Genomic DNA, 26,269 nt, shown 5'->3' on the forward strand with positions numbered 1-26,269 from the left:
GAAGTTTGTCAGAATGGATTCAATCAAAGCACTGAACACTCACTGTTCATAACAAAATGGCCAAACCAGGTCCCAGATGCTGGAGACAGTTATGGACTTAACCCATAGGACCACAGGTTTGTTATTGATATAATTTGTCTGCTTGGACTAGTCCATATAATGTGTTTTTTAAAATTAATTCCCACAGGGAGCCATGTTTAAAAGCATGCATGTAAGGTTGAGTCTGTAGGCGTATAAGTGTGTGTCTTTGTGTGTGTGCTACTTGCATACCTAACAGGACTATTGCCTACATCTAGGTCCTCAGCTGTGACTGCTCCGATTAGCATGCCTACTGGTGTGTCCTCATATGTCTCCATGCTGTAAGACTTTCGGCTGAAGACAGGAGGTTCCTCAACATCCAGAACATTCACTTTCACTGTGGCAGTGTCTTTAAAAGGTCCCAAATGTAGGAAGCGATGATCAAGAACTGCGTTTGAAGCTTCAATTTTAAAGGTGTAAGCGTTCCTGGTCTCGTAGTCTAGGTGCTGTAAAATAAGTAATAAGTTATTCAATCTATCCCATATAGTTTACGTGTAATTCACTGATGACTTAATTTTTTTAAGTAGAGGAAGTGATAGTAGAACTGACTGGATAAATACCACTATGTAAAAAATAATTAAATAAATATTTGGAAAAATGTATATATGAAATAGGAAAGTTTTTATTTTTTTATCATCCATTTTTTTGGTATCTGAATTAACTGATATTGCTTGATTCAAAAATGCTATTTAGTCTGACTAAATCAACCCATTAGTAATGTCACCAAATCAAAATCAATAATTTACAGACTTCTTACAGAGTTATTGAGCCAGCCAGAAATTATTGGTGCAACATTTATTGTTTTCTCAGTTTATTATGTATTTATTTATACAGTGTCTCATAACAGAAGACAGTACATTTAACTTTATTCAGGGTACGAAATTGAAAGGCATGATCCAACTGATAATGCTTTCCACAACGGAGGACTCATGCAGAGATCAGATGTGAGGGGATCTGAAAGCAAAGGCTGGCACTACCCTGGTTTCACAGAGAGAGAGAGAGAGAGAGAGAGAGAGAGAGAGAGAGAGAGAGAGAGAGAGAGAGAGAGAGAGAGAGAGAGAGAGAGAGAGAGAGAGAGAGAGAGAGAGAGAGAGAGAGAGAGAGAATAAATAAATTTTAAAAAAGCAGGGAGAAATGTCTTTGGCCAGTGGGTATTGTATCACTGTGCTCATTCCAAATAAAGGCTCAATTTAACATAGTCACACCTGAACTACACTCTTAACAGACAGCAAAGTTCAAAACTCCTGCAAAGATATTAAACACAGTTTAATCCATTATAAATAATTAAATGCTAATAATCTTAGTATGCTCTAAAATAAAAGACTATAAAAATGTGTGATATTCATGACATTAATGTCTAAGGAATGGCATGACAGAATGGAATGAGCAAATTACCATACTGTAAAGATTGTAACCTTCATCTGTTACCTGAAAAAGCTTTTTTATGATAGAACCTTTACACAATAGGAGTGTTGGTGTACCTTAATATATTCAGCTTGATTCACTGATGTTAAATAATATTTGTGGCTTCAGTGAAGCGATTTAATTTAGATGATACCACATGAAGCATATTTTTAGGTTAACGTTTTTTTTTTTCAGTGAACAGTTAGCTTTACTTTACCGAGATAATCAAGTCCTACTAATTTTATTTGTATTCACTAATAGCTATATGATTGACTATATTGTTTAATTGTGGCTTCTCACAGTAGTTTGAGTGAGACTATTTACTATATTTGAATCAATAACAGGCTAAATAACTTCTTGTTTTGCTTATTAAAGTATATTTACTAGAAACAAAAGCAATGATCTTTGCACACATTCTATTATAACACCACAAAAAATATATATATAGATATAGAGAGATATATCTTCATCATTTTTCTCATATATATATATATACATATAAAATATTCATTTTCAGCATGCCTCTGCGTGAATGAGGAACTATTTTCAAGTGCAGTGGAGATTAATATGGAAATACATGTTTTACTGCAACTCAGTGTAGACTACCGGCAGTTGAACAGCAAGACTCGGCGAGATGCTTTTCCTTTACCCCGTATTGAAGAATCCTTAGATGCATTGTCTGGAGCCAAGTGGTTCTCTACTCTGGATTTGGCGAGTAGATATAATCAGATACCAATGGCCGAAAAGGATAAGAGTAAGACTGAATTTTGCACCCCCTTTGGCCTGTTTGAATTTAATCGCATGCCGTTTGGATTGTGTAACGCGCCGAGCACATTTCAGAGGCTAATGGATCGTCTTTTTGGAGCACAACATTTCCAGTCTTTACTGTTATATCTTGATGATGTTATTGTGTTTTCCTCTACTGTAGATCAACACCTTGGCCGTTTGGAATCGGTGCTGTCGTGTTTACAAAGGGAGGGGCTTAAAGTAAAGCTGGAAAAATGCTGCTTCTTCCGGACTGCAGTAAAATACCTCGGTCATGTCATCTCCGAAGATGGTGTTTCTACAGATCCTGAGAAGGTGTCTGCTGTGTCCACTTGGGGCCATCCTGCCACAGTGTCTGAGTTGAGATCCTTCCTAGGGTTCGCTAGCTATTATCGTCGCTTTGTTCAGGGGTTTGCCAGATTGTCTGCTCCCTTGCATCGCCTCGTTGCCGCTCTTGGTGGAAAACACAAGAAGGGGAAAGAACCGTTGATAGGAGCAGCATGGACCAAAGAATGTGAAGAAAGTTTTGTGCACTTGAAAGCCTCCCTGACTACAGCACCAGTGTTGGCATATGCCAACTTCTCTCTGCCTTTTATTTTAGAGATCGATGCTAGTCATAGGGGCCTCGGAGCTGTACTGTCCCAAGACCAAGGGGGAAGAACAAGACCTGTTGCTTATGCTAGTAGAGCTCTCTCTCCTTCCGAACGAAACATGTCCACCTATAGTTCTATGAAGCTGGAGTTCTTGGCCTTAAAATGGGCCATGACTGAGAAGTTCCAGGAATATCTGTTGGGGCATAAGTGTGTCGTGTGGACTGACAATAACTCTCTCAGTTATTTGAATAGATCTAAGTTGGGGGCCACTGAGCAGAGATGGGCAGCTCAATTGGCTGCCTTTGATTTTACTATCCGTTACCGGTCTGGCCGAACAAATGTTAATGCTGACTCCCTCTCTAGACAGGTGCATTCTGCTGATAAGTCTTCCAGGCTACAATCCCTCCTCCTTGGGACCCCCCTTCCAGAAAGTTTGCAAGTCCATTCTGACTTAAGGTCTACGGAGGTAATGCAAATGGCCATTTCTGTATTGCCGACATATTCTACTGATCATCTGGCCACTCTCCAACAAGAAGATCTGGTTATCGGCATATTTCTGCAGTTTTGGCATCGGAAGAGGGTCCCTGAGGGGGGCTCCCCAAGCCTGTGCAAGAATTGCTGCGACAATGGGATCGTTTGATTGAGTTGGAAGGGCTCCTATATCGTAGAGTTCTCCGGTCTGATGGAGGTGAGCAACAATATCAGTTAGTTTTGCCCGAAGCTCTGAGGGAAGAAGTGTTACAGCAGTTGCATCAGGGCCATGGGCACCAGGGTATTGAGAGGACGACCGAGTTGGTGCGACAGAGGTGCTACTGGCCCGGGATGTATGAACATGTAAGACAGTGGTGCTATCGCTGCCAGCAATGTACAATGGCAAAACCCATGCAGTCAGCGGCCCATGCACCAATGGGGCATCTTCTGGCTTCTAAACCAAATCATATTTTGGCCATAGACTTTACACTCCTTGATCGTTCTAGGGATGGTTCTGGTCCTGATTATGACTGATGTTTTTCTAAGTTTACACAGGCGGTTTCTACTAGAGACCAACGGGCCAATACAGTGGCCGGGATACTAGTTCGTGAATGGTTTTATAAGTTTGGTGTGCCGGCCCGCATCCACTCTGACCAAGGTCGGAATTTTGAAAGTGCTTTGATCCGACAGCTGTGTGAACTTTATGGGGTTCAGAAGACCCACACTACCCCTTACCATCCGCAAGGGAATGGACAATGTGAGAGATTCAACCGAACACTGCATGGACCTTTGCGAACCCTCCAGCCAGACCAGAAATGTGATTGGCCTCTCTATCTACCCCAGATTATTTTCTCATATAACATTACTATTCATCAGTCCACGGGTAAGTCTCCTCATTTTTTAATGTTCGGCCAAGAGCCCCATTTGCCTGTTGATTTTCTCCTTGGTCGAGTTAAGGAAACACCAGTGGGGTCGATAAACGATTGGGTGCAGGAGCATCAGCAGCGTCTGCAAGTAGCTTTCGATACAGCCAAGGAACGGCTGAAGGCTGCAGCACTCCTCCGAAAAGAGCGTCATGATCGACAGGTGACTCTTGGAAGTTTTAGAGAGGGGGATTTGGTTTACCTGCGAGATTACAACATTCGTGGAAGAGCAAAAATTCAAGATGTTTGGGGGGCTACCATCTATAAAGTAATTAAAGCTCCCAGGGATAATGGATCAGTGTATTCGATTGCGCCCCTTCATGGCCCTGGTGCCGTAAAACATGTGCACTACTGTCATCTGCGATCTGCCCCGGTAGATTTTCCCCCTGCCTCACAGGGCCCGTTGGTTGAACCGAGTCCTCTAATGAGTGATGAAGAGTCGGAGGGAGAGTGGTGGATCGTTCCTCAAGCGGAGGCCAATAGGTTGGGCACCACTGATAGCTCTTCTTTAAATCCTCCTACAGAGCCGCAGACGATTGAGGTCTGTGAGGCCCCTAGTGCTAGTGGGTTCCAACCTAGACGGAGCGTCCGGGAGACAGCAGGAAAGCATTCTAACGTCTACCATTTGCCAGTGGGAACAAGGACTAGGGCACATGGGGCTGCAGTCTCTCCAGTCCCTGGGTCTAGTAATATGATGCTGGCCATCTTTAGACCCTGGATTTAGATGTTCGCTACATACCTCCTGGTATTTTATTCTTCTCATTTCCATAGTCCCTTGATCTTTCTTGTTATTGTCGGGGCGTCGATACAGAGTGGGGGGTGGGTTGTAGCAAGGTAAAAGGCGCATGGCCCCTTTAAGAGCATTTCTTCATGGGCGGAGATTTCTGTTTGCTTTATAAGACCGGAAGAGCAGTTGTTTGCACGGGCTACGGGATTTGTTCGCCGGTCGAGACTTTAAAGAAGGTAATCATTGTTGCTACTTTCCCTCATTCTGTATGTGTTGCCCATAAAGTGAAGTGCACCTAGTATCATCCGTTAAGAGATTCTTGTTTGCCTTGTTTGTAGGCTGTTTCCCCTATGCTCGTGTATGGGCGCTGTATATTGAGTGAGAGGTAGGTCAGTATGAATTACTTCTTTTGAAGGTTATGACTGGTTCTTAACCATGTTTATGGATTTATTTTAGGCTGATTAGATCTCCCTGATGGTCGTGGGGCTGGTGGATGTATGTTAGTGACCATTGAAAGTGGTGCTGTTCAACCCATTAGAGCATTGGTAGGGGTTTTATGTGTTTTTTTGGAGTGATTTAGCTGGGGGAGTGGCAATATTTATTTGTGTAGTCGATGATCATTTGATTTTATATTTATTAATGTAATATTTGTTTATTTTGTTTTCTCTAGGATTTCCAGTTTCTTTGCCACTGCTGTCTTTCCTCCCCCTTGTTTTTTCCCTTTTTGGGATATGGGTGATTCTATAATTTAGGGTTCACTGCATGTCCACTGATGTTAAATATATTTATACAATCAAATTTCTTCAAACAAATTGCATTTTATATGTAAACTTGCTTAATAAAATAACATCACACAGACAATATGTGCAATATATTCTTCATTTTGCTTAAAATGTGCCATTATGGCCCTAAATGTACTGTTTTGTCCATGTCCGATTTCAATGTGAGAAAGTTGAGGGTCCAAAAACATCCATTAAAATCATTAAAATAAATCAATTATTTTTGCAATCGTTTACAAATGTCTTAATATTAAAGGAAAATAATAGTTTCAAATATAAATTATTTATGTAAATACTTAAAATATATTAATTTATTCGTGTCCACAAAATGTTAGTCAACTATGTTACAAACAAAACCTCCCCCAGCAACTCAAAAATGGTTTGTCCCAAGACCATGTGAACAGCACCATGTGATGTCATTTTCCTCTGTGGAGGCCATTTCAAACACACCATGGTGAGTCTCCTCTCAGTTTTTTCAATATTTGATGTAGAAAAGCATATTGTCAATGGCCGTATTATTAACCATCAACTATGTTTTGTACATTGTCATGACTAAAAAGTTTTATTTATTATAATGAAATTTTGTGTTGAAGTCTTACATTAACCTGCTCAAAAAAATGCTATGTGGTTAGCTAGGCTAGGTCCACCATTTCTGTTATGGGGAAGAAATATGGAAATTGTCAACTAAGTTATGGTCAACTAAGTTACGGTCAACTATCTTTCAACTAAGTTACATCAGTGCTCTATGGCATATCATGATCATTAATTGTTTGTATGTTATTTATATGGACTGAACATGTGTATATATATATATTATGTATGTAGATATATTATTTTACTTTTAAAAATGATACATTTAAATAGGTCTCCGCAGCTGAAAGACAGCGGAGATACAGGGCTCGCTGTGATGCAGATCCTGAAAGAAGGGCAGTATGTTTGGAGAAGCAGAGAGAGGCATGGCACAGGCTCAGGTCACAAGGAAAGGTTAAGACAGTGGCAGATATGAGTGAGAGAGAGAAAAGAAGAAAGAGGGCCTACTGGAAGAAAGCAAAACAGAATAGCAGAGAGAGAAAGAGCAGGCTTGAGAACGTAATTACACCACCGGACAGTCCAGACAACCATCCACCTCAGAGCAGCAGGTAGAGTTCATGAGGCAAGATAGAAACGGGTTTATGCATTTAATGTTCCCAGTTACCCACATGTTTTGTCTGTACATTAATATACAATATACTGGTTGTTTTTTTCAGACAGAAGAAGACTGGAAGAATAAAGGCCAAAAGATGAAACTCAAAATTACATAGAGAAATTCAGAAACTGAGAGACTTGCTTGAAAAGCAAAACAGAAAATCGGATAAATTTCGCAAGAAACTAAAAAGATACAATAGCACTTCAAAAGAGCATGTGTCAGAATCCCCAGGATCCAAGACTAGGCGACAACTTCAACATGCCTCTGTTTCCTCTGAGGTGCGCAGGTCACTGCTTGTGCACAATGCACTCATGGCCAACATGAAAGATGCCTTTTTCACCAACAAGAAAAGGGCACATAGGCGGATAATGTCAGGGCTTGTAACAGGAAGAATCCTGAAAAGTATGGCTTACAGCATGACATAACTAAAACACTACACCTGTCCAGAAAAAGAAGAGACTAGCTGATGCTGAAGGGAAAATTAAGTACAGAAGCCTGTGCTATAGATTGCAAGAAAAAGTTCACGAATTTTTGACAAGGGATGAAAACAGCCGTTTGACGGCAGGCAAAGCTCAAACAATCACAAGAGGGAAGAAGAAAAAACAGAAGAGGTTTTTAAATGACACCTTGAGAAACCTCCACAGGAAATTTCTCATTGACCATCCTCATTCCAGCCTTTCCTACTCCTTGTTTTGCCGTCTGCGTCCATTCTGGGTAGTTCATTCAACAATCGCAGACAGAGAAACCTGTCTTTGCAAGGTCCATGAGAATTTTTCATTTCTTGCCGAAAAGCTTCACACGCTTAAATTAATTAAGGGTGTGGACATGGAGGATATGATGACATCCATAAGCTGCAATACAAAATCAAAGGACTGCATGTACAATGTGTGTCCTGATTGCAAAGGGCAGGAGTTTGCTATACTAGCAGAAGGTGACCTGCAGAAACGTGTCGAGATCACACAGTGGTTGTCTGAAACAGTGGTTAGAGAAAAGAAGAACAATGATGGTGTCAAAGAAATGGTCCCTATGAGAATAACAGCGAAGAAGAAAAAGGAAATAGAGTTAGGAGACGTGCTGGAGATGTTTCAAGATCAATTGACCCATTTGAAACGGCACGTATTTAACATCAAAGTCAATTTTCACATTACCGTGAATTGAGACTAAATATGTCCAACAACAAATGTTTAATTCACGTGGATTTTTAAATAAAAGAGGTTTTCACCAAAAGCAACTTTGCTAATTCAATTCTGTCTCATGAATAAAATGTTGTCCATGGTTAACAATATGTCCAGTCAACTAGGTTACTTGTGTCAACCGTGTGATTTTCATTGTCACCTAGGTTACACTTAGATTTTTAAAGTTAAAATGGCCAATATTGATGTTTCTGACATTTTTAAGCATTCTACTTATTTGCATAGGTTGGAGTTTACTATAACATCTTTTTTAATTATCAAAAATAACTTTAATGGAGATTTATGATGAAAAACATCCTTGTCCATAAGGACAGTTATAAATGCATTGCATGTTCATCTTTAAAAAAAGGTTAATTATGAAAATCAATTTAAATAACAAATGTATGTGTGGCAGAAATAGACTCAATAGCCTTCTAAATTGCATTTAATTTCAAGTGCAAGACTGAATTGAATGGTTTGTATAACACCCTGTTTGTCCGTAACATAGTTGACAAACTCTGAAGTAAAAACATGTTTTTAATTAAAAAAAAATGTAAAAACAGTTAATATTTAAGCTCTGCAGATAACAGATATGTAACACTGAATTAATATACTATTTTGAGACACTTAATGTTCCACTGAGAAAGGACAGTGCTCTTGTGCTTTTTTGCTGACATGAAATGTACCCTAAATTAGAGAATGACCCATATGTAACCCTTCTCTTTTTTGTTTTGTTTTTTGTTTTTCCCGGTTAACGTCGGTTTATTAATTATAAATTTAATTTTAAATTTAATATTGTGACCCGTCTAGTATGGCTCGGTATTGCTGCTGTTATTAGTTCGCATTGGGGCTGTTTAAACTGTAATGGTCAGTTTTATGAGCATCATTTTTAACTCTGAGAACCAACTAATTTGTTTTATTGTTTTTTTTTTATTGTTTTAGCGGATCACTGAGGGGTGCTGGTTGGAACGCGGGTGTGGTCTCTTTTGGTGGATATTCTCCGAGGGTGCTACATGTTCACTGTGTGGTGCACATTGTTTCTTTTGTGTGTGTGTGTGTGTGTGTGTGTGTGTGTGTGTGTGTGTGTGTGTGTGTGTGTGTGTGTGTGTGTGTGTGTGTGTGTGTGTGTGTGTGTGAGAGGGTGGTGTGTGTATTTTCTTTTTTTAGGTACCTGTACTGGTGAATGTCACAGGTAATAGTGTGGGCTCACGCCAGTGGCCGGTCAGTCCTCCTCGAGTGTCCGCTAGTTTTCTTTGGGTTTGTTTTTGTTTCTTGTAGTTGGTTTCTCTATTTTAAGATTACCTCTCCATGTGTGAATACCCAGATGCAGAATTAAGGCCCATAATTGGGTGTGTCATTTTTTTGTATCATGCCTGTTAATAAATTGTGAATTTTGTTATTTGAGAAACACGTCTCTGTTCCTTCTGTTGATAAGGTACACAAGGAATCTGTGTTTATAATTTAACTTAACTCTCCCTGAGAGGGATTCAGGGTGGCGTAGTCAGGCTATGTTGGATTGGGCACCTCCATTTCCCATAGAGTTTATAGAGCCCCTTACACCACTACATCAGGAAACATTGTCCAGTAGTTCTGTTTAACATTGTTAAAAGAGATACTTTCAACAAATAAGACAGCTACAGAGTCAAGACCAACTTTGTTTTAATTTTCAGCAAATATATGATATTTCAATTCCTTTGTGCCATGAAATAAACCACACTGTTGTTTCACATCCCTCCTGCAGGAGGTATTGTCACCAGTGACAGTGCAGACCAGTTGTGTCTACTGTCAGCAAGCCGGTGTTTAGATATGTCTCTGCATCATTGCCCACAGGCTGAGCTAAGGATTGTGCTTACCATACAAAAAGAATAACAGACATGACAGAACAGAGATCCATCTGGCCAATTAGATGCACACAGCCTGTAACAAGCTTTGGTTTTTGTAAAGTCCATTTAAAACTTTGTTCACAAATTATGATCTGAGAAAGTATATTACATCTGTATGGGATGGCAATTTCTACCTGGTTTCAGTCTAATGGTAAAGTAACTCTAGCAAAAATATTTGATTAAATTTAGGAAAACAGAAGGCAGTTTAACTAGTTTAAAGGAATAGTTTACTCCAAAATAAAAATTCTGTCATAATTTACTTACAGTACCTTCATATCATTCCAAACCATATGACTTTCTTTCTGACTGCATTCGGCACACAGTCTGTATTTTCACATTAAAGCTTAAAAAAAAAGGAAAAAAGTATCAATAAGAAGTGGTTTGTGCGGCTCATACATCATATTCAAGTCTTCTGAAGGCATACATAATTTATGTCACTATTCAGTGAAAATCTTGAGGAAAAAAGGAGAAAAGTATCAATAAGAAGTGGCTTATGCTGCTCATACATCATATTCAAGTCTTCTGAAGGCATACAAAATTTAAGTCACTATTCAGTGAAAATCTTGAAGTCTGTTCATGTTCATGAGCATGATCAGAGAAGCTCATTCAAAGTAGCTAACGTGTTCACGCCTTCAGAATAAATTTGAGTCCTTTTATGAGCTTTAAAGTGGTTCACTATCAACTGCCACTGTATTGAAAAGATGGACTGAGATATTAATTAAAATTAGGGCTGTCAATCAATTAAAATTTGTAATCGAATTAATTACATGGTGTCCCAATTAATTAATCATGATTAATCGCATTTAGTCGCATATACAAATATTTGCTGACAATGCTCCTCATATAAATATAACTCAATATATAGTTATGAAATAGTGATATATAGTTATCTTTAAATATTTAAAAATTATATATATATTAAAATGCATTACATTCTTGTGGCAGAAGAGTTAATTATTGATAAGACTTTAGAATTCAATGTATTGTTTACTACCATATTATTGAACATAAGCCAATCATTGGCATACAGTTCACAGCAATCCATTTCACAAGTCAATTTGTCAATCAGTTGGAGATTTTATTTTTGGACCCGTCAATGAACAGCTGCGTCAGACATGCTTGTATAGATGCTTAGATGCTTTGCGTCATAAACAAAATTTGTAATTTTGCGTTAATTCAGTGTGATTAATTTGACTTAAAATAACGCGTTAAAAAAATTAACGTCATTAATCGTAATGCCCCCGGACCGTAATATGGAAGATTCCTGAGAAATCTGTTAAATCGACAGTCCTAATTAAAATGTATCCTTTTGTAGTCTGCATAAGAAATAAAGTGCTACAGGTTTCGAACAACATGAGCGTGAGTAAACTAAGACAGAATTTTCATTTATGGGTGAACTATTTCTTCAGTTAGAGTAAATGTTAATAAAGATCTATATCACGAAACTATAGACTGCGCTACACATTAATTTTATTCTAAACCTGTCCTGTTGTGGTTCTTTTGTAACAAAGTCATATTGCCCCCCTTTAGATGGCACTGTTTATCTGGTCGTTCCAGGGTCCTCTGTGAATGTTCCATAGAGAATTAACACAAAGGCTCTTTTTCTATGTTGGATCCTCTCCATGCAAAAGAGAATGCTAATCAGATGCAAGTCCTTAGAGTTCAGATAATCCCATGTGTTTCAAGAGCAAAGCACACCTTTCACCATGTTGATCATATAGAGACAATAATCCTTTGAACCCATTACCAAAGTAGATCCTCTTAGTGCTGAAAACCAACCCTGAGCCCATAAAGCCACAAGACCCCAAATGTTCTGCTACCGCATTTCAGCAAAGTCCCTGTGTAGCACAGCGGGGAAATGATGGAACAGCTCATCAAAGAGAAGTAAAGGGGGATGGAAGTCTGTTACTGAGAACAGAGGGAGGAGGGGGCTTTGTCACCGACCCTCTACCATGCCTCATGGTGAGTAGCTCATATCTGGTGACCCCAAAAAGTATTTTTGTGGCCACCAGATATGGCACACACATTTTGCAATATAAGGACTATGTCACTTTGTCCTATCCAGACTCAGCTTGGGGAATAAAAAAGGCAGAATGTAAAAGAGGAAGCGAAGGACAGAATAAAACTATCATGATCTACTGTCTATGAATTATTTATTGTGCTTTTATTGTCCTTTCTTTTCTTCATTGTTTCCTTTCATTTTGAAACAAGGCACAGACCCCTAAAATGGTTTGACATTCCAGATATGCATCTTGGCAGTAGAAGCAGTTAGCATGTAGTGGTGTAAAGCTATTGACTGTCATTATGTGTCCACAGACTACTAGCTTTGAATAATGAAAGAGTAGCCTCTCTACTCCCTGGAGGATAAGAGCACTCCAGCCTCATCCACAAGCAATTACCAAGGAATTTGTTTTAGCTAAGGACTTATACCATGCCCAGCGCATCAGTGATTGGCCATGTTACGGGGTGTCTGAGGGGATTTCTACTTGTCACATCACTTAAAGAGGTAGATATATACCCATATATATATATGGAATGTTGACCTCTCGAGGGATTTTTATATATATATATATATATATATATATATATATATATATATATATATATATATAGATTGGGCTCTTTTTATTTATATATATATTGAATGTGTGTTTTCTCACATGTTGGCAAAACAGAAATAGAAAAGAGACGATCTAAGGACAACCACAACCCACATAATGAATGGATAAGTCCAAGAGCAGGTACTGCAAGGAGTGGGTTAGGCTTTAGAACTTTTATGGCTTAGTACATTATTCATTTAGGATGATGTGGGTGTCCACTAATAAGATATGACTCACTTCAGGGTAAACACACGAGCTCCTGAATTAGGGAGCACTATGAGTTATTGCAATTATTCTCAGATCCTCGTGTATGTGAAAAAGACACATAACGTTCTGATCTGTATCTGATGTCTCATTCAGTCATAGACAGGACAGATACAAATGTAATCATTACTGGAGCATCCTGCGAAGTACTGCGAAAAATGTATTTACTGTGCAAAGAATGTGGCCCTCCCTCCAGTACAATTATACATAAACAACACATAGAAATAATGTAACTACAATGTAATAAATGCATTACTGATTACTAATAGTAACACATTTTCTGATAAGGCTCCATTCATTAACATTAGTTAATGCTTTAATGCTATATATATATACACACACAGTGCATCCGGAAAGTATTCATTAATTATTTTGATATGAGGTCGTGGCGGGCACATTTTACTACCCATATCCGAACTCCTTGCTCGTCCGCCCTCACTACCCTTGACGGTGGGGCGGCCCACGGGTACATGGAGGTCCCCCAGGTGGATAGGGCAGTTGCGTTCCACCTGTGCCCCGAGAACCCTGCCACCTGGTGGGATCGTCCTGTACTATTTGGCATATCCATTTCCCGACCCCATTACCAAAGTAGATCCTCTTAGTGCTGAAAACCAACCCTGAGCCCATAAAGCCACAAGACCCAACATTTTCTGCTACTTCTGGGGGCGTTGGGGAAGGTTGAGTGTGGTTGATACAGTTGCTTCTAGCACACATTAGCTTGCTTGCACCTGTGTTAGCAGTTCACGTAACACGGTCTAGTGCATGCCGTATTTAAATGGGACCCCTTGTGTCACAACATTTTACCCAACATTGAGTGAGTGACAGAAGGGGAACGTCATGGTTACTGTTTTAACCTCTGTTCCCTGATGGAGGGCACGAGACATTGTGTCCCCCTTGCCATTACACTAGACCTACCACTGTAAATGGCCGTACCTTATTCTCGGCTCCTCAGTGCAAAAACCTGACTGACAGATGCACGCCCACTTCCATTTATACCCGTATATCCGGGGGCGGGACATGCAAATTCTGTCTGCCAATTTCTCATTGGCCTTTTTTCAAGTTCAGAGGTGCGCAAGGCTCTCAAGAAAGACCCCTTGTGTCATTACATTTGACACAATTTCTCGTTCCCTCCATCAGGGAATGGAGGTTACAACAGTAATCATGAAGTTAGGTATAGTTCCATGCCTGCAGTGCTTTGCGTTCAGTTAATTGTGCGAGTAAATGCACCGGCTTTGCATCACACCTTTTACATTAAAAGATTAAAAGAGAAAACATAAACACACATCGTGGGGTTCAAAAAGTCTATCAAAAAGGAGTGGTGGTGGTGTAGTGGTCTAAACCACATAACTGGTAAACTGGTAATCAGAAGGTTGCTGGTTCGATCCCCACAGCCACCACCATTGTGTCCTTGAGCAAGGCACTTAACCCTCTGGGGTCGACGGACACGCCGGCGCGTCCTGCTGGATATTTTCGTCATTACAGCTGAAATAACTTAAAATACTTAATCATTTTTGGGTATACAGATAAGTGTAAGACATCATTAGAGACTATAAAGGGTCTACTTTTATTTGTGTACACTCACAATAACAACAAAATCTTGTGCTTTTGTAAAATAAAGAAAATAAAAAGGGTGAGCTTTCAGCAGTCTCTGTGTTCACAAGCATATTTCAGAAACACGTCACAAAAATGAACTGAAACTCTGCAAATACTTATCACACAAACATGCAACATATGTCTAAAGAAAGCTTAAAATGTCTACTTTTAAATAAAACAATTCAAATTTAAAACAAATATTCTCCTGCAATGTAATCTGTATGAAACCAAGCGATGTAAGGTTTTCCTGGCTCAGCTCATTATCTGTAATGTGATCACACCCACCAGCAGAGCGCGCCATTCATACGCTAATGTGCTGAGACGATCAAGGGAAATGGTGCACGCCATTGATTTTGATCATTAAGTCTCCTCTCATTCATTCTCTCTCTGTCACATTCCTCATTGATGGGCCCAGAGGAGGGGTCTTTGTGTCCTCATGTGTGTTATCAGACTTTAGCCATTAATATGTTTTAAGCAACTGAAAAAAGCACAAATGTCAAGCCATTTCAAAACTTCTCCAGGGCCCAAAACACCCTCAGACCCCAGAGGGTTAATTCCAGGTTGCTCTGGGGGGATTGTCCCTGTAATAAGTGCACTGTAAGTCGCTTTGGATAAAAGTGTCTGCCAAATGCATAAATGTAAATGTAAATATATGTTAAACCTGGAAATAAAGTTTTAGGATTTTGCAGGTGCGATTCACTGAAAAGTGCTAAATAGTTGATCGGCTTGTGATGCGTGAATTGCATGAACACGCAGCGCAAGTCTCATCACACTTTAATAGCGTTTAGCCTCCCATTCAGTTCATTAAAACACGCCATGTGATCATGAAGAAGGATTACATCAAGATAAGATTGGAATTCTGGTGCGAAAAACTTCAAATAATTAAAAGAGCCTGCTCCTCTCTCGCTTGCTGTTTCTTTACTAGTGATTACCCCTCTGTGTGATTATGAAAAATGGATGACATAATATGAGAAATATTCCACTCGAAATTCCACACAATTTTGTGATCAGTAATCAAATTAGCACATTTGTGACATTAACCGTGTTAACTCATTTTATACAAAAAGACAGGTTTTCTTTCATTAAAGCATCTTCACAATTCTTAAGCAATATTTACATGTGAGTTATGCAGATAGTATAATTTATAATGAAAAATAAACTATTAAAATAGAAAAGTGGACTCAAACTTCAGAAAATCAAATACATTCACGTTTTGTTTTTTGTTGTTTTGTTTTTTTCAACGGCACAGCCATTGACCAATAAAAGTAAAAAAGTCCAGCATTAACCTTTAAAATAATGGGTTTCCACAAAACGTGTAGTGAACTATGTATATTGACCAATGTCAAATGTAGGCTATATCAAACTAATAGTAGAATACACAATTTCAAGGATTGTATATAGATATAGATTGCTTGCATATTCAGTAAATACAAGCTATACTGTTAAAATTTCTCAGTTACAACCAGAGTGCAAATTACAGGGGTCTCGGAAAAAAAATCGGACACAACACTACCCAAAACAATCTGTAAGGTGGGACGTAAGTTCTACATCCGTTGAACGGTTGCTGCCGTTGGGCATTCCAATTTCTCCTATTCATTTTAACAGACGTGTCGTGTCTTTGCTAAATAGTCTCTATTCTGACAAGCAGGAAATGTTCTTGGATCACTTGACGTCACGGTCCTTGGAACAGTCCTTGAAATGTTTTATACAGGCATTGCAGAGATGTTTAATATGATGAATGCCATATTATAATAAATCAAATGGTATATAAAAAAATACGGTCACACACTGTAGCGAGTCTTCAGCAGAATGCGCTGTCTTGCTGTCTCTCATTAAGAGGGCATCCACAGGAGAGAGAGTAAGAAAAATGTAAGTAGTCGATGGGAAGGGAAAGAGAGAAAAAAGAAGGATGTAGTTGACTTGTATGTGGGACATTTTGTTGTGAATAAGAAAAAGTTAGGAAAACAAACAAACAAAAAACTCCTGGGAAAGCAGGTAGACAAACACCAAAGTGATATATGCTGTGAATTAATTTCAGTTAAATTAATTAAGATCTGTGGGACAATCAAAGGACTTCGAGGTCAACGAGCTCGAATTACCTTCCTTTCTTTTTACTTTGATCTCAGAATTCTTGCTGTTATAACAGATTATTATATTTTTTTACCCCATTTTTTCCTGAGTTTTCCACGTCCGCAAGTGGCCATTCATTTTTTCTCCCCGTGCAAAAAACAAATCTGCGATTTTCTTTTTCTGTCTCCCTATTTCTGTTTATTTTGCACATACTATATTTTTCATTTTCATTTGTTCTTTCATGTGAATTTTTACACATTTTGTTATATTTTGGGTAAAGGATGGACATTTGTTTATTTATTAAAGGGGTCTCCTGAATGAACTTTCATTGAAAATTCCTTTTAACCTGTTACAGGATTTATTTTTCATTAAACCCAAATTAAACAATTTGCTAATTATTTTCTTTTGTTCTAATTGAAGGACTAAATAAAAGGGATTATTTTGGAACTGTTTTTTGATATATGCAGCAGAGTTTTCTTTTATATTGTGGTTGAGATCTAAACTCTGCCTGGTTTTATCATTCAAATTATATATCAGGTTTCCCGTCACCACTACAACACTTAATCATTGTTTTTTTTCTAGATAATGAAAAAAAACTGAAGGAAGCCTTACCCTACCTTTTTCAGTACTACTGTTCCCTCTTGAGTGTGCTTATTGCTGTAAATATCGAACATGGAGCCCCCTGCACCAGGAACAATGATGTATTCCACATCAGCATTTTTCCCAAAGTCCAGATCATGAGCTTTGACCCTCCCCACTGATGAGCCCACCGGTGAAGACTCAGGAACTCGCAGGTGAAAGATACCTGTTACGATTCACAAGCACATTTAGAAGTGGTAGGTATTGATAATCAGGATCAATCTCTTCCCTCAGGAATAGACCTATATTTAATAGACCACTGCATTTAGACATCACTGTGTTTGGTATTTAACAATAATCCACAAATCACTTCAGCAGCTCTGGTGAAAAGTGCAGGAATGCGTATCATCAATTATTTCAGGTGGGCATACAAAAAATCCTAAGAAAGATAGGTGTGCATACAGTGTATGCCAGCATATGCCCTAGACTAGACTACTGGGTAAACCCCAATGATAAACTGCAGCTGATATAGAAAATGCTGACTATATAAGCCCAACACATTCTCACACCCCAACTCGTCACATATGGACGCTTGGCCAGGACCCCTTGGCGTCACTTATTGACGCACTGGGTATACCTTTGCCGTCATTTTTCAACGTGCAGGGTAGTCCGATAGACTTCTATATTGTTAAACTCACCGATGAATGCGGTTAAACTCACCGATGAATGCGGTTGCCTATGAACGCGCTAAACCTTTGCTGAGAGGGCACTTTGATATCAGATTGTGAGGGTTTTTAAACATAAAAAAACAGTTGGAGGGCCAGATAAAGATGATCTGGGGGCCACCATTATACTAGCCCTGGCATAGATCATTTATTGTAGCCTATTCCTTTTTATTTTTATTTATTGCAGTCTCGACTCTCGACCCATTCGCAGCCCAAGACATCAAATTTCAATGCTACAGGCTCCGGTTCTATCGGACTACCCTGCACATTGAAAAATGACGCCAAAGGTATACCCAGTGCGTCAATAAGTGACGCCAAGGGGTCCTGGACGCTTCGTCCATATGTGACAAGCTGGGGTGTGAGAATGTGTTGATAAGCCTCAGTGCACTCTATTATGATCCCATGACTTCTAGAAACATCTGTTTATGAACATACTTTTGGAAAAACGTGGTGGGTTGTCGTTGACATCACAGAGAGTAATATTGATCGTTGTCATCCCAGCTAAGCCCCCGAGCTGACCGCCCATGTCCTTAGCCTGTATGACCACCTGGTACCTTTCTTTAACCTCCCTGTCCATATTGGATAAGGCAACTCTTATCACTCCTGATGCAAAGAGAGAGACAGAGAGAGAGAGAGAGAGAGAGAGAGAGAGAGAGAGAGCATTGCAAAGAGTAAATGAAAAAAAAAAGTTAATTATTTTCCAATTAATTAGCCATTGAAAAAATTCAGATTCAATAATAATTCAAATTGCATTTCAAATTGACAAGAGTTGAACTAAGAGATGGACGGCAAGATTTAGTGGTTTAGAGTTTTAGAATTCAATACTCCTGATAGACATAAAATACCTACAGCAAGATGAAGAATTTAAAAGGCCTTCATTAACTGGTGTAGCAATGCTTCTTTGAGCTGTATCATAAAAAGGCGAACCTTTGACATACTTCTAAAGACTAATCAATCCTAATAGTTCACCTCTCAGGGAGCTGCTTTTTTATCTGGAGATGATGGCATGACATGAGGTGAATAAAATGCCAAAGTCAAAGCAGTAGAAAGGATAGGCTTTGCAAAGAGACGTGCGCTGAACTCTGCAGAATGCAAAAGATAATGTATTAAATACAATAACCCCCACAAAAAATGACTGTTGCCTCACCGGTTTTGGGCTCAACTGAGAAGTAGGGCTGTCCATGTAGGATGCTGTACACAATCCGTGCACTGTTTCCATAAGTAGGGTCATCAGCGTCAGTTGCGATTATTTGTGTCACGTATGTGCCTGCACACAAACACGAGAGACACCATAAGAGAAAAGCGAAATTAAAAAAGGCAACATACAACAAATATTTATGAACAAAGAGTTCCTGTATTTAAGGAAATGTAAAATAGGGAAACAATTTAATTATTTTGGTAATATTAAAAAAATGTGTAGAAACAAGAAATTCTTGGCAAAATGTGTATCTTATATTTTATTTGAATCATCCCTTTTAAGTTAAGCTATGTCTTTGGCATATTTTAATAGCAGCTAAATGACAGATCAAAACAAGGCAAGGCTTGTAATGTGATAATTATGTACTGTTACAATATGGTTGCAGAAAGGTTTCTGAAATTTAGAGGCAAAGAGAAAGTTAGGGGAAACTTAATGCACAAACAAAAATAAATGTAATTTTTTTTGTAAAATAATAATAATAATAATAATAATAACAACCCTGGTTTTCATTGACTGAAGCGAAAAGTCGCTCGTGGCGCGAGCACGGCCGGCTACGCAATACTCGTTCCCTCATCTAGAGAGAACCGAGGTTACGTTAGGTAACCGATACGTTCTCTTACGAGAGGTTCTCTCGTATTGCGTAAGCTAGCTTACGCTACGGGAACCCATTGTCAACGCCGTGCGCGCCAAGCATCCACTGTATGAGCCCCAGGGAATTAAGGGAGGACCCGTGGGAGCCCTTATGAGTGGGGAAATAATATTTGGCCGGCAAGAATGCGGGTCATTGATTGTGTAATACATAAGCACATAGTGGGAAGGGAACGACAGAGCGGCGGTGCCGGTCTGTGTGGAATGTGTCCCATCAGTGCAGCTCACCAGGGGAGCTGTAGCGTATTAAACCGCTAGTAGTTTTGCCTGCAGAGCGGGCACTTCCATATTGTAAAATCTGACAAAGGTGGAGGGAAGTCCATCACGCTGCCACACATATGTCGTGAATGGAAATCCCGCTGGACCATGCCCACGAGGATGCCATGCCTCTAGTGGAGTGAGCCCTAATGCCCAACGGGCATGGCAGGTCTTTTGACGCATATGTAGCAGCAATAGCGTCCACTATCCATCTAGATAGTGTCTGTTTCGAGCGGCGAGACCTTTGGTGCGCCCTCCGAGCGAAGCGAAAAGCTGCTCAGAGCGTCTGAAAGCGGCGGAGCGCGCAGTATACAATCTCAGTGCTCTGACCGGGCAAAGGAGATTGGCATCGCGTTCGCTAACGGGTGCTGGCAGCGCCGATAGGGAAATGACCTGTGCTCTGAAAGGAGTACCGATCACCTTGGGAACATAGCCGTGTCTAGGCTTTAAAATGACCTTGGAGTCACTTGGTCCAAACTCAAGACACGCAGCGCTGACAGACAGCGCGTGAAGGTCTCCCCACGTTTGACTGATGACAGGGCAGTCAGAAAAGCGGTTTTGAGTGAAAGGTATTTCAAATCCACGGATTGAAGTGGTTCGAAAGGGGGCTTTCATAGTTTCGAGAACTATAGAAAGATCCCAGATAGGAACCGATGGGAGCGCGGGGGTTCATCCTTCTAGCTCCCTGAGGAAGCGGATGACCAGCTCGTTTTTACCCCATGACTGGCCATGCAGGGGTTCAGCGAGCGCCGCAGCGGCCGCCACATACACTTTGGCGTGGATGGGGATCTGCCCTTATCCAGCAGCTCTTGTAGAAATACTGAGCAGCGACGACACCCCACATGTCCGCGGGTCCAGGTCTCGGTCGGTGCACCATTTTGAGAACACAGACCATTTTGGCGCATAGAGTCTTCTCGTGGAAGGGGCTCTAGCGTGTATGATGGTGTTTATTACTCCTTCTGGCAGAGCGACGGGTAGTCGTTGATCACCCACGCATGCAGCGCCCAGCGCTCTGGGTGGGGATGCCAAATTGTGCCGCGAGCTTGAGAGAGGAAATCTGCTCTCACTGGGATGGGCCACGGCGCTGTCAGTGACAGCTGCGTAAGCTCCGGGAACCATGTCTGATTCTCCCAACGCGGGGCTATGAGGAGCACCGAGTGGCGCGTTTCCCTGATCCTCTGCATTACCTGTGGCAATAGCGAGACGGGAGGGAAGGCGTAAAGCGGGCGTCTGGGCCAGTCCTGGGCCAGCGGCGTCCTCGCTTTCGAGAAAAATATTGGGCAGTGAGAGTTCTCTTTGGGCGCTAAAGAGGTCTATCTCCGCTCTGCCGAATAGGTGCCATAGCGTCTGGACTGTTTGAGCGTGCAGGGGCCATTCCCTGGGGAATATTGTCTCTGGACAGTCTGTCCGGGCCGTCGTTCAGGTGGCCTGGCGCGTGCGTCGCCCTCAGCGGCGCAGGTGGCACTGGGACCAACTCAGCATGCGTTTCGTCAGATGGAAGAGGTTCCTGGATCTGACACCGCCCTGGCGGTTTAGGTAGGATACCACAGATCTGTTGTCCGAGCGGACCAGGGCGTGGTGACCCTGAATGACCGGGAGAAAGCGCACGGCGCGTACTCGACCGCTATCATTTCCAGACAATTTATGTGAAGGAGCTTTTCCTGAACTGACCATAGGCCGAAAACCGGAGAGCCCTCGCAGACCGCGCCCCAACCCGTGTTGGACGCGTCTGTCGAGATGACTTTTCGGCGAGATACAGCTCCCATTGTCACTCCCGCTGATACCATTCGGCCACTGTCCAGGGCTGCAGAGCTGAAATACAGGTCTGAGTCACCTTGATGGGCTGGCGGCCTGTGGCCCAAGCCCGGCGAGACGCGCGGTGTTTAGCCAATGCTGAAGCGGCGCATGTGCAGTAAACCCAGCTGAAGTACTGCTGCGGCTGAGGCCATGTAGCCTAGCACTCTCTGAAATTTCTTCAGAGGTGTGAGGCTGTTCATCTGAAATGACGCTGACTAGTCGCTGCACACGGCATGCGCGCTGTGTAGATAAGCGAGCCGTCATTGCCACTGAGTCTAGTTCTATTCCAAGGAAGGAAATTGCCTGACTGGGCTGTAGTGAGCTCTTGGTCCAATTGACTGCAAGGCCCAAACTGTTCAGATGACTGAGGAGAACTGTCCTGTGAGACAGAAGCTCCGTATGTGATTGTGCCAAAATCAGCCAATCGTCCAAATAGTTCAGAATTCGCAAACCCTGACTCCGCAGGGAGTGCGGCGCCAGCGTCCATGCACTTCGTGAAAGTACGGGGTGCTAAGGACAGGCCGAGCGGAAGGACGGTGTATTGATAAACCTGGCCGTCGAAGGTGAATCTCAAGAATGGCCTGTGACGGGGATTTATCTGAATCTGAAAGTATGCATTTTTCAGATCGAGAGAAATAAACCAGTCCCCTGGCGCACATGCGCGAGGAGTTTGCTGGTTGTAAGCATTTTGAGCGGTCTTTTGCAAGCGCTTTGTTCAAAACCCTGAGATCTAATATTGGTCTGAAGCCGCCGTCTTTCTTGGGGACAAGAAAATAACGGCTGTAAAACCCCGACTCGCTCAGGGGAGGCGGCACTCTCTCTATGGCCCTTTTGCACAGAAGGTTTGCTATTTCTGAGCGAAGCATGCACGCTGCTTCCGTGTTCAAAGTAGTTTCGAGCGCAGCTCTGAAGCAAGGAGGACGGCGATCGAACTGTAGCAAATAGCCCTGTTTTATTGTGCTTAACACCCATTCGGATATCCCTGGAATATCTTCCCACGCTTTGAAGCGTAATGTTAGAGGGTGAATGGCCAAATCGCTCTGATTGCCGCACACAGCGCTGAACAGAATGTGTGAGCGCTTACTGTGCTTATGCTGGACTGCTCGCAGACAGCATGGACAGGCTGTTCTGTGAGTGACTTCCCGATTGAGGTGAATGGGGAAAGAGTCACGTCTGTTAAGTGATGCGCAAGCATAGCCACGAGCACGGGACTTACATACAGAGAAGTGTTTGCTGGCCGTGTGACAGAGCGGGCAGAGAATGGGCGCGCGCACGTATTCGTGGCGCATTTATTGACTCTAACACTCGAGTGGTTCAGTAACCGCTTTTGAGTGTGCTCTGATGGGGACACGGGCGTGTAATGCTTGTGTGTAGAGGTGAACACTAGATCGTGGGCACATTTTCTACACACAAGGCTGGTCGTGTGACAGAGCGGCCAGAGAATGGGCGCGCGCACGGATTCGTGGGTGCGTTTATTAACCCTAACACTCGAGCGGGTCGTAACCGCTTTATGTGAGTGTGCTCTGATAGGGACACGGGACGTGTAATGCTTGTGTGTAGGGGTGAACACTGAATCGTGGGCACATTTTCTACACATAAGGCTTTATTTTGGGCGTTTGAGTGCAGGCAAGCGGGTAATATCACCGGCTTGTTGGCTGCTGAATCCACCACTGCAGTAGCCTGAGAGAAGGGGACGGACAGGGGGCGTACTGGACTTACATACAGCTGGCCGTGTGACAGAGCGGGCAGAGGAGGGGCGCGCGCACGGGCTCGTGGGCGCGTTTATTAACTCTAACACTCGAGCGGGTCGTAACCGCTTATGTGAGTGTGCTCTGATAGGGACACGGGATGTGTAATGCTTGTGTGTAGGGGTGAGCACTGGATTGTGGGCACATTTTCTACACATAAGGCATGTTTACTCTTTACAAGATTTCTTTGGGTCGCCGTGAAAGCGGCGTTTGAGTGCTGAGCAAGCGGGTAGTATCACCGGCTTGTTGGCTGCTGAATCCACCACTGCAGTAGCCTGAGAGAAGGGGACTGACAGGGGCGAAGCTTTGGCGGTGGTCCGGCCGTGGCGGGACTGAGCCGTCGTTTTCTCAACAGCGCTAGGAGGACTTCGGTTGCTCAGGTTTCAGTACAATCTTAGGCCGAGGCCGCAGGAGGCGGCTGTCTGAGCCGCGATCGAGGCGGCCGCCCTGTCGGCGCTGAGAAGTCTGGCTTGTTGAGCTGAGGCTGTGAAGAGGCTCGTGCAGGAGGCTGGTCACGTGGGTGGCCTGCAGAGGAGCTAGCGCGATGAGGCAGAAAGAGATTCATGGCTTGGGCTTGAAGCGGTCAACAATGCCACTCACCGCGGAACCGAAGAGACCGGACAGAGAGGCGGCGTAGTGCGTTCAGCTTCTCCCAAGTCGGCTAGTCAGATCTGAAACAGCCTCTGTCTGTAAGATGGCCATGGAATGCAGAGCAGATCGCGGCTTGGCCGGCGGCGGTATAGGCAGCGGCCAACACAGGCGGGCGTTAGTTCCCGCTCGACTCGGCGGGTCCTGCTGGATTCCTGGGCGAGGAGGAGGCGTGTGAGCCTGACCACTCCTCGCTGTCTGAAGCCATGATGGAACAGCCCTTATCCTCCGCTTCTTTGTCCGAGATGGCAGCAGAGCAGCGGCTCGGCGGCAACTGGCGTCCGAGTGGGCGGGGAGGGTGAAAGCGATGCTTTCGAGGAGGGGCTCCGGCGAGGCAATCGCTTCTACCACTGGTTCCGGCAGCCTTTGAGGCGGCGCTTTTACTGCGCGGCTGAATGGAAAGCGGCGGCGGCTTCGGTCCTGGCGCTCGAGTCGAGCCCGCAGGGTCGACATCGGAAGCTCCTCCCAGAGATCGCATCCGCCTTCAGCGGGCGAGCTCTGCATGCCCTAGTCCCAGGCAGAGGCGCCAGATGGCGTGGCGGTCTCCGGTGCTGAGAGGCGCGGCATGAGGCGCAAGTGGAGCGAGGCATCTTTAAAAGAGCGCTTCGTACTCTTTTGTGAAGTTCATAAGAACTAGCTTGCTTTAAAAGGATACGTCGCCGGATGGCGTAGCTCGCAGGGCGGCTGAAGGTGGCGAAGACGGCCGGCTTCTTCGAGCACTGTCCACGCTTGCTTGATGCCCCTCGAGCGGCGACGCAGCTTCCAGTTCAGAGATGCGAAGAGCTTCGCTGAAGAGATGAAAATCAGGGTTCCAGCCTCACGAACTACGCTTATATGCACTCTAGTCACGCCCATTTTGGCGGGCTTTGTTGCAGTGAGCGCGGACGCCTCTCATTGGATCGCGAGTTCTCCCAAGCTCGTCTATAGGCTGCAGCAGTTGCCGCAGAGCAACCTATGAGCTCGCTAGCTAGCCCGCTCAAGGTCTGCAGCTGCCGCACTGCGTTGACAATGGATACAAAAATTAAGGATAATTTTTTGGCTTCAATATCTCAGAAAAGATGAATCTTTCCCGTAGCGTAAGCTAGCTTACGCAATACGAGAGAACCTCTTGTAAGAGAACCCCAAATTCAGAATCTCAGAAAATTAGAATATTACATGAAATCAATAAAAAAAAAGGATTTTAAATACAGAAATGTCGGCCCTCTGAAAAGTATAATCATGCATATGTACTCAGTACTTGGTTTGGGCCCCTTTTGCATTAATTACTGCCTCAATGTGGCGTGGCATGGATGCTATCAGCCTGTGGCACTGCTGAGGTGTTATGGAAGACCAAGATGCTTCAATAGCGGCCTTCAGCTCTTCTGCATTGTATGGTCTCATGTCTCTCATCTTTCTCTTGGCAATGCCCCATAGATTCTCTATGGGGTTCACGTCAGGCGAGTTTGCTGGCCAATCAAGCACAGTAATACCATGGTCATTGAACCAGGTTTTGGTACTTTTGGCAGTGTGGGCAGGTGCCAAGTCCTGCTGGAAAATGAAGTCAGCATCTCCATAAAGCTTGTCTGCTGAAGGAAGCATGAAGTGCTCTAAAATGTCCAGGTAGATGGCTGCGTTGTCTCTGGACTTAATAAAGCACAGTGGACCAACACCAGCTGATGACATGGCTCCCCAAACCAACACAGACTGTGGAAACTTCACACTGGACTTCAAGCATCTTGGATTGTGTGCCTCTTCATTCTTCCTCCAGACTCTGGGACCTTGGTTTCCAAATGAGATGCAAAATTTGCTCTCATCAGAAAAGAGGACTTTGGACCACTGAGCAACAGACCAGTTCTTTTTTTCTTTAGCCCAGGTAAGACGTTTGACATTTGAAGCCCATGTCCAGGACCCGTCCGTGTGTGGTGGCTCTTGATGCAGTAACTCCAGCCTCAGTCCACTCCTTGTGAAGCTCCCCACACATTTGAATGGCCTTTTCCTGACAATCCTCTCCAGGCTACGGTCATCCCTGCTGCTTGTGCACCTTTTTCTTCCACACTTTTCCCTTCCACTTAACTTTCTATTAATGTGCTTTGATACAGCACTTTGAGAACATCCAACTTCTTTTGCAATTACCTTTTGAGGCTTTCCCTCCTTGTGGAGGGTGTCAATGATGGTTTTCTG

General features: G+C 42.7%; 1 protein-coding gene across 2 annotated transcripts in view; it reads right to left on the bottom strand.

The window, feature by feature from the left end:
* Positions 1-26,269, bottom strand: part of cdh12a (cadherin 12, type 2a (N-cadherin 2)) — a 90,757-nt gene that overhangs the window by 24,902 nt on the left and 39,586 nt on the right. The window contains exons 3-6 of one of the 2 annotated variants that reach the window (XM_052128162.1): positions 18,960-19,079; positions 18,248-18,415; positions 17,126-17,313; positions 271-524 (exon numbers count right to left, since the gene is read on the bottom strand). In XM_052128162.1, coding sequence (XP_051984122.1) covers positions 271-524; positions 17,126-17,313; positions 18,248-18,415; positions 18,960-19,079 — 730 coding nt within the window. The remainder of the gene's footprint in view (positions 1-270; positions 525-17,125; positions 17,314-18,247; positions 18,416-18,959; positions 19,080-26,269) is intronic. The other variant, XM_052128163.1, reaches the window with a different exon arrangement.

This window comes from Xyrauchen texanus, chromosome 6 (genome assembly GCF_025860055.1).
Source record: "Xyrauchen texanus isolate HMW12.3.18 chromosome 6, RBS_HiC_50CHRs, whole genome shotgun sequence".
Lineage (NCBI taxonomy): Eukaryota > Metazoa > Chordata > Actinopteri > Cypriniformes > Catostomidae > Xyrauchen > Xyrauchen texanus.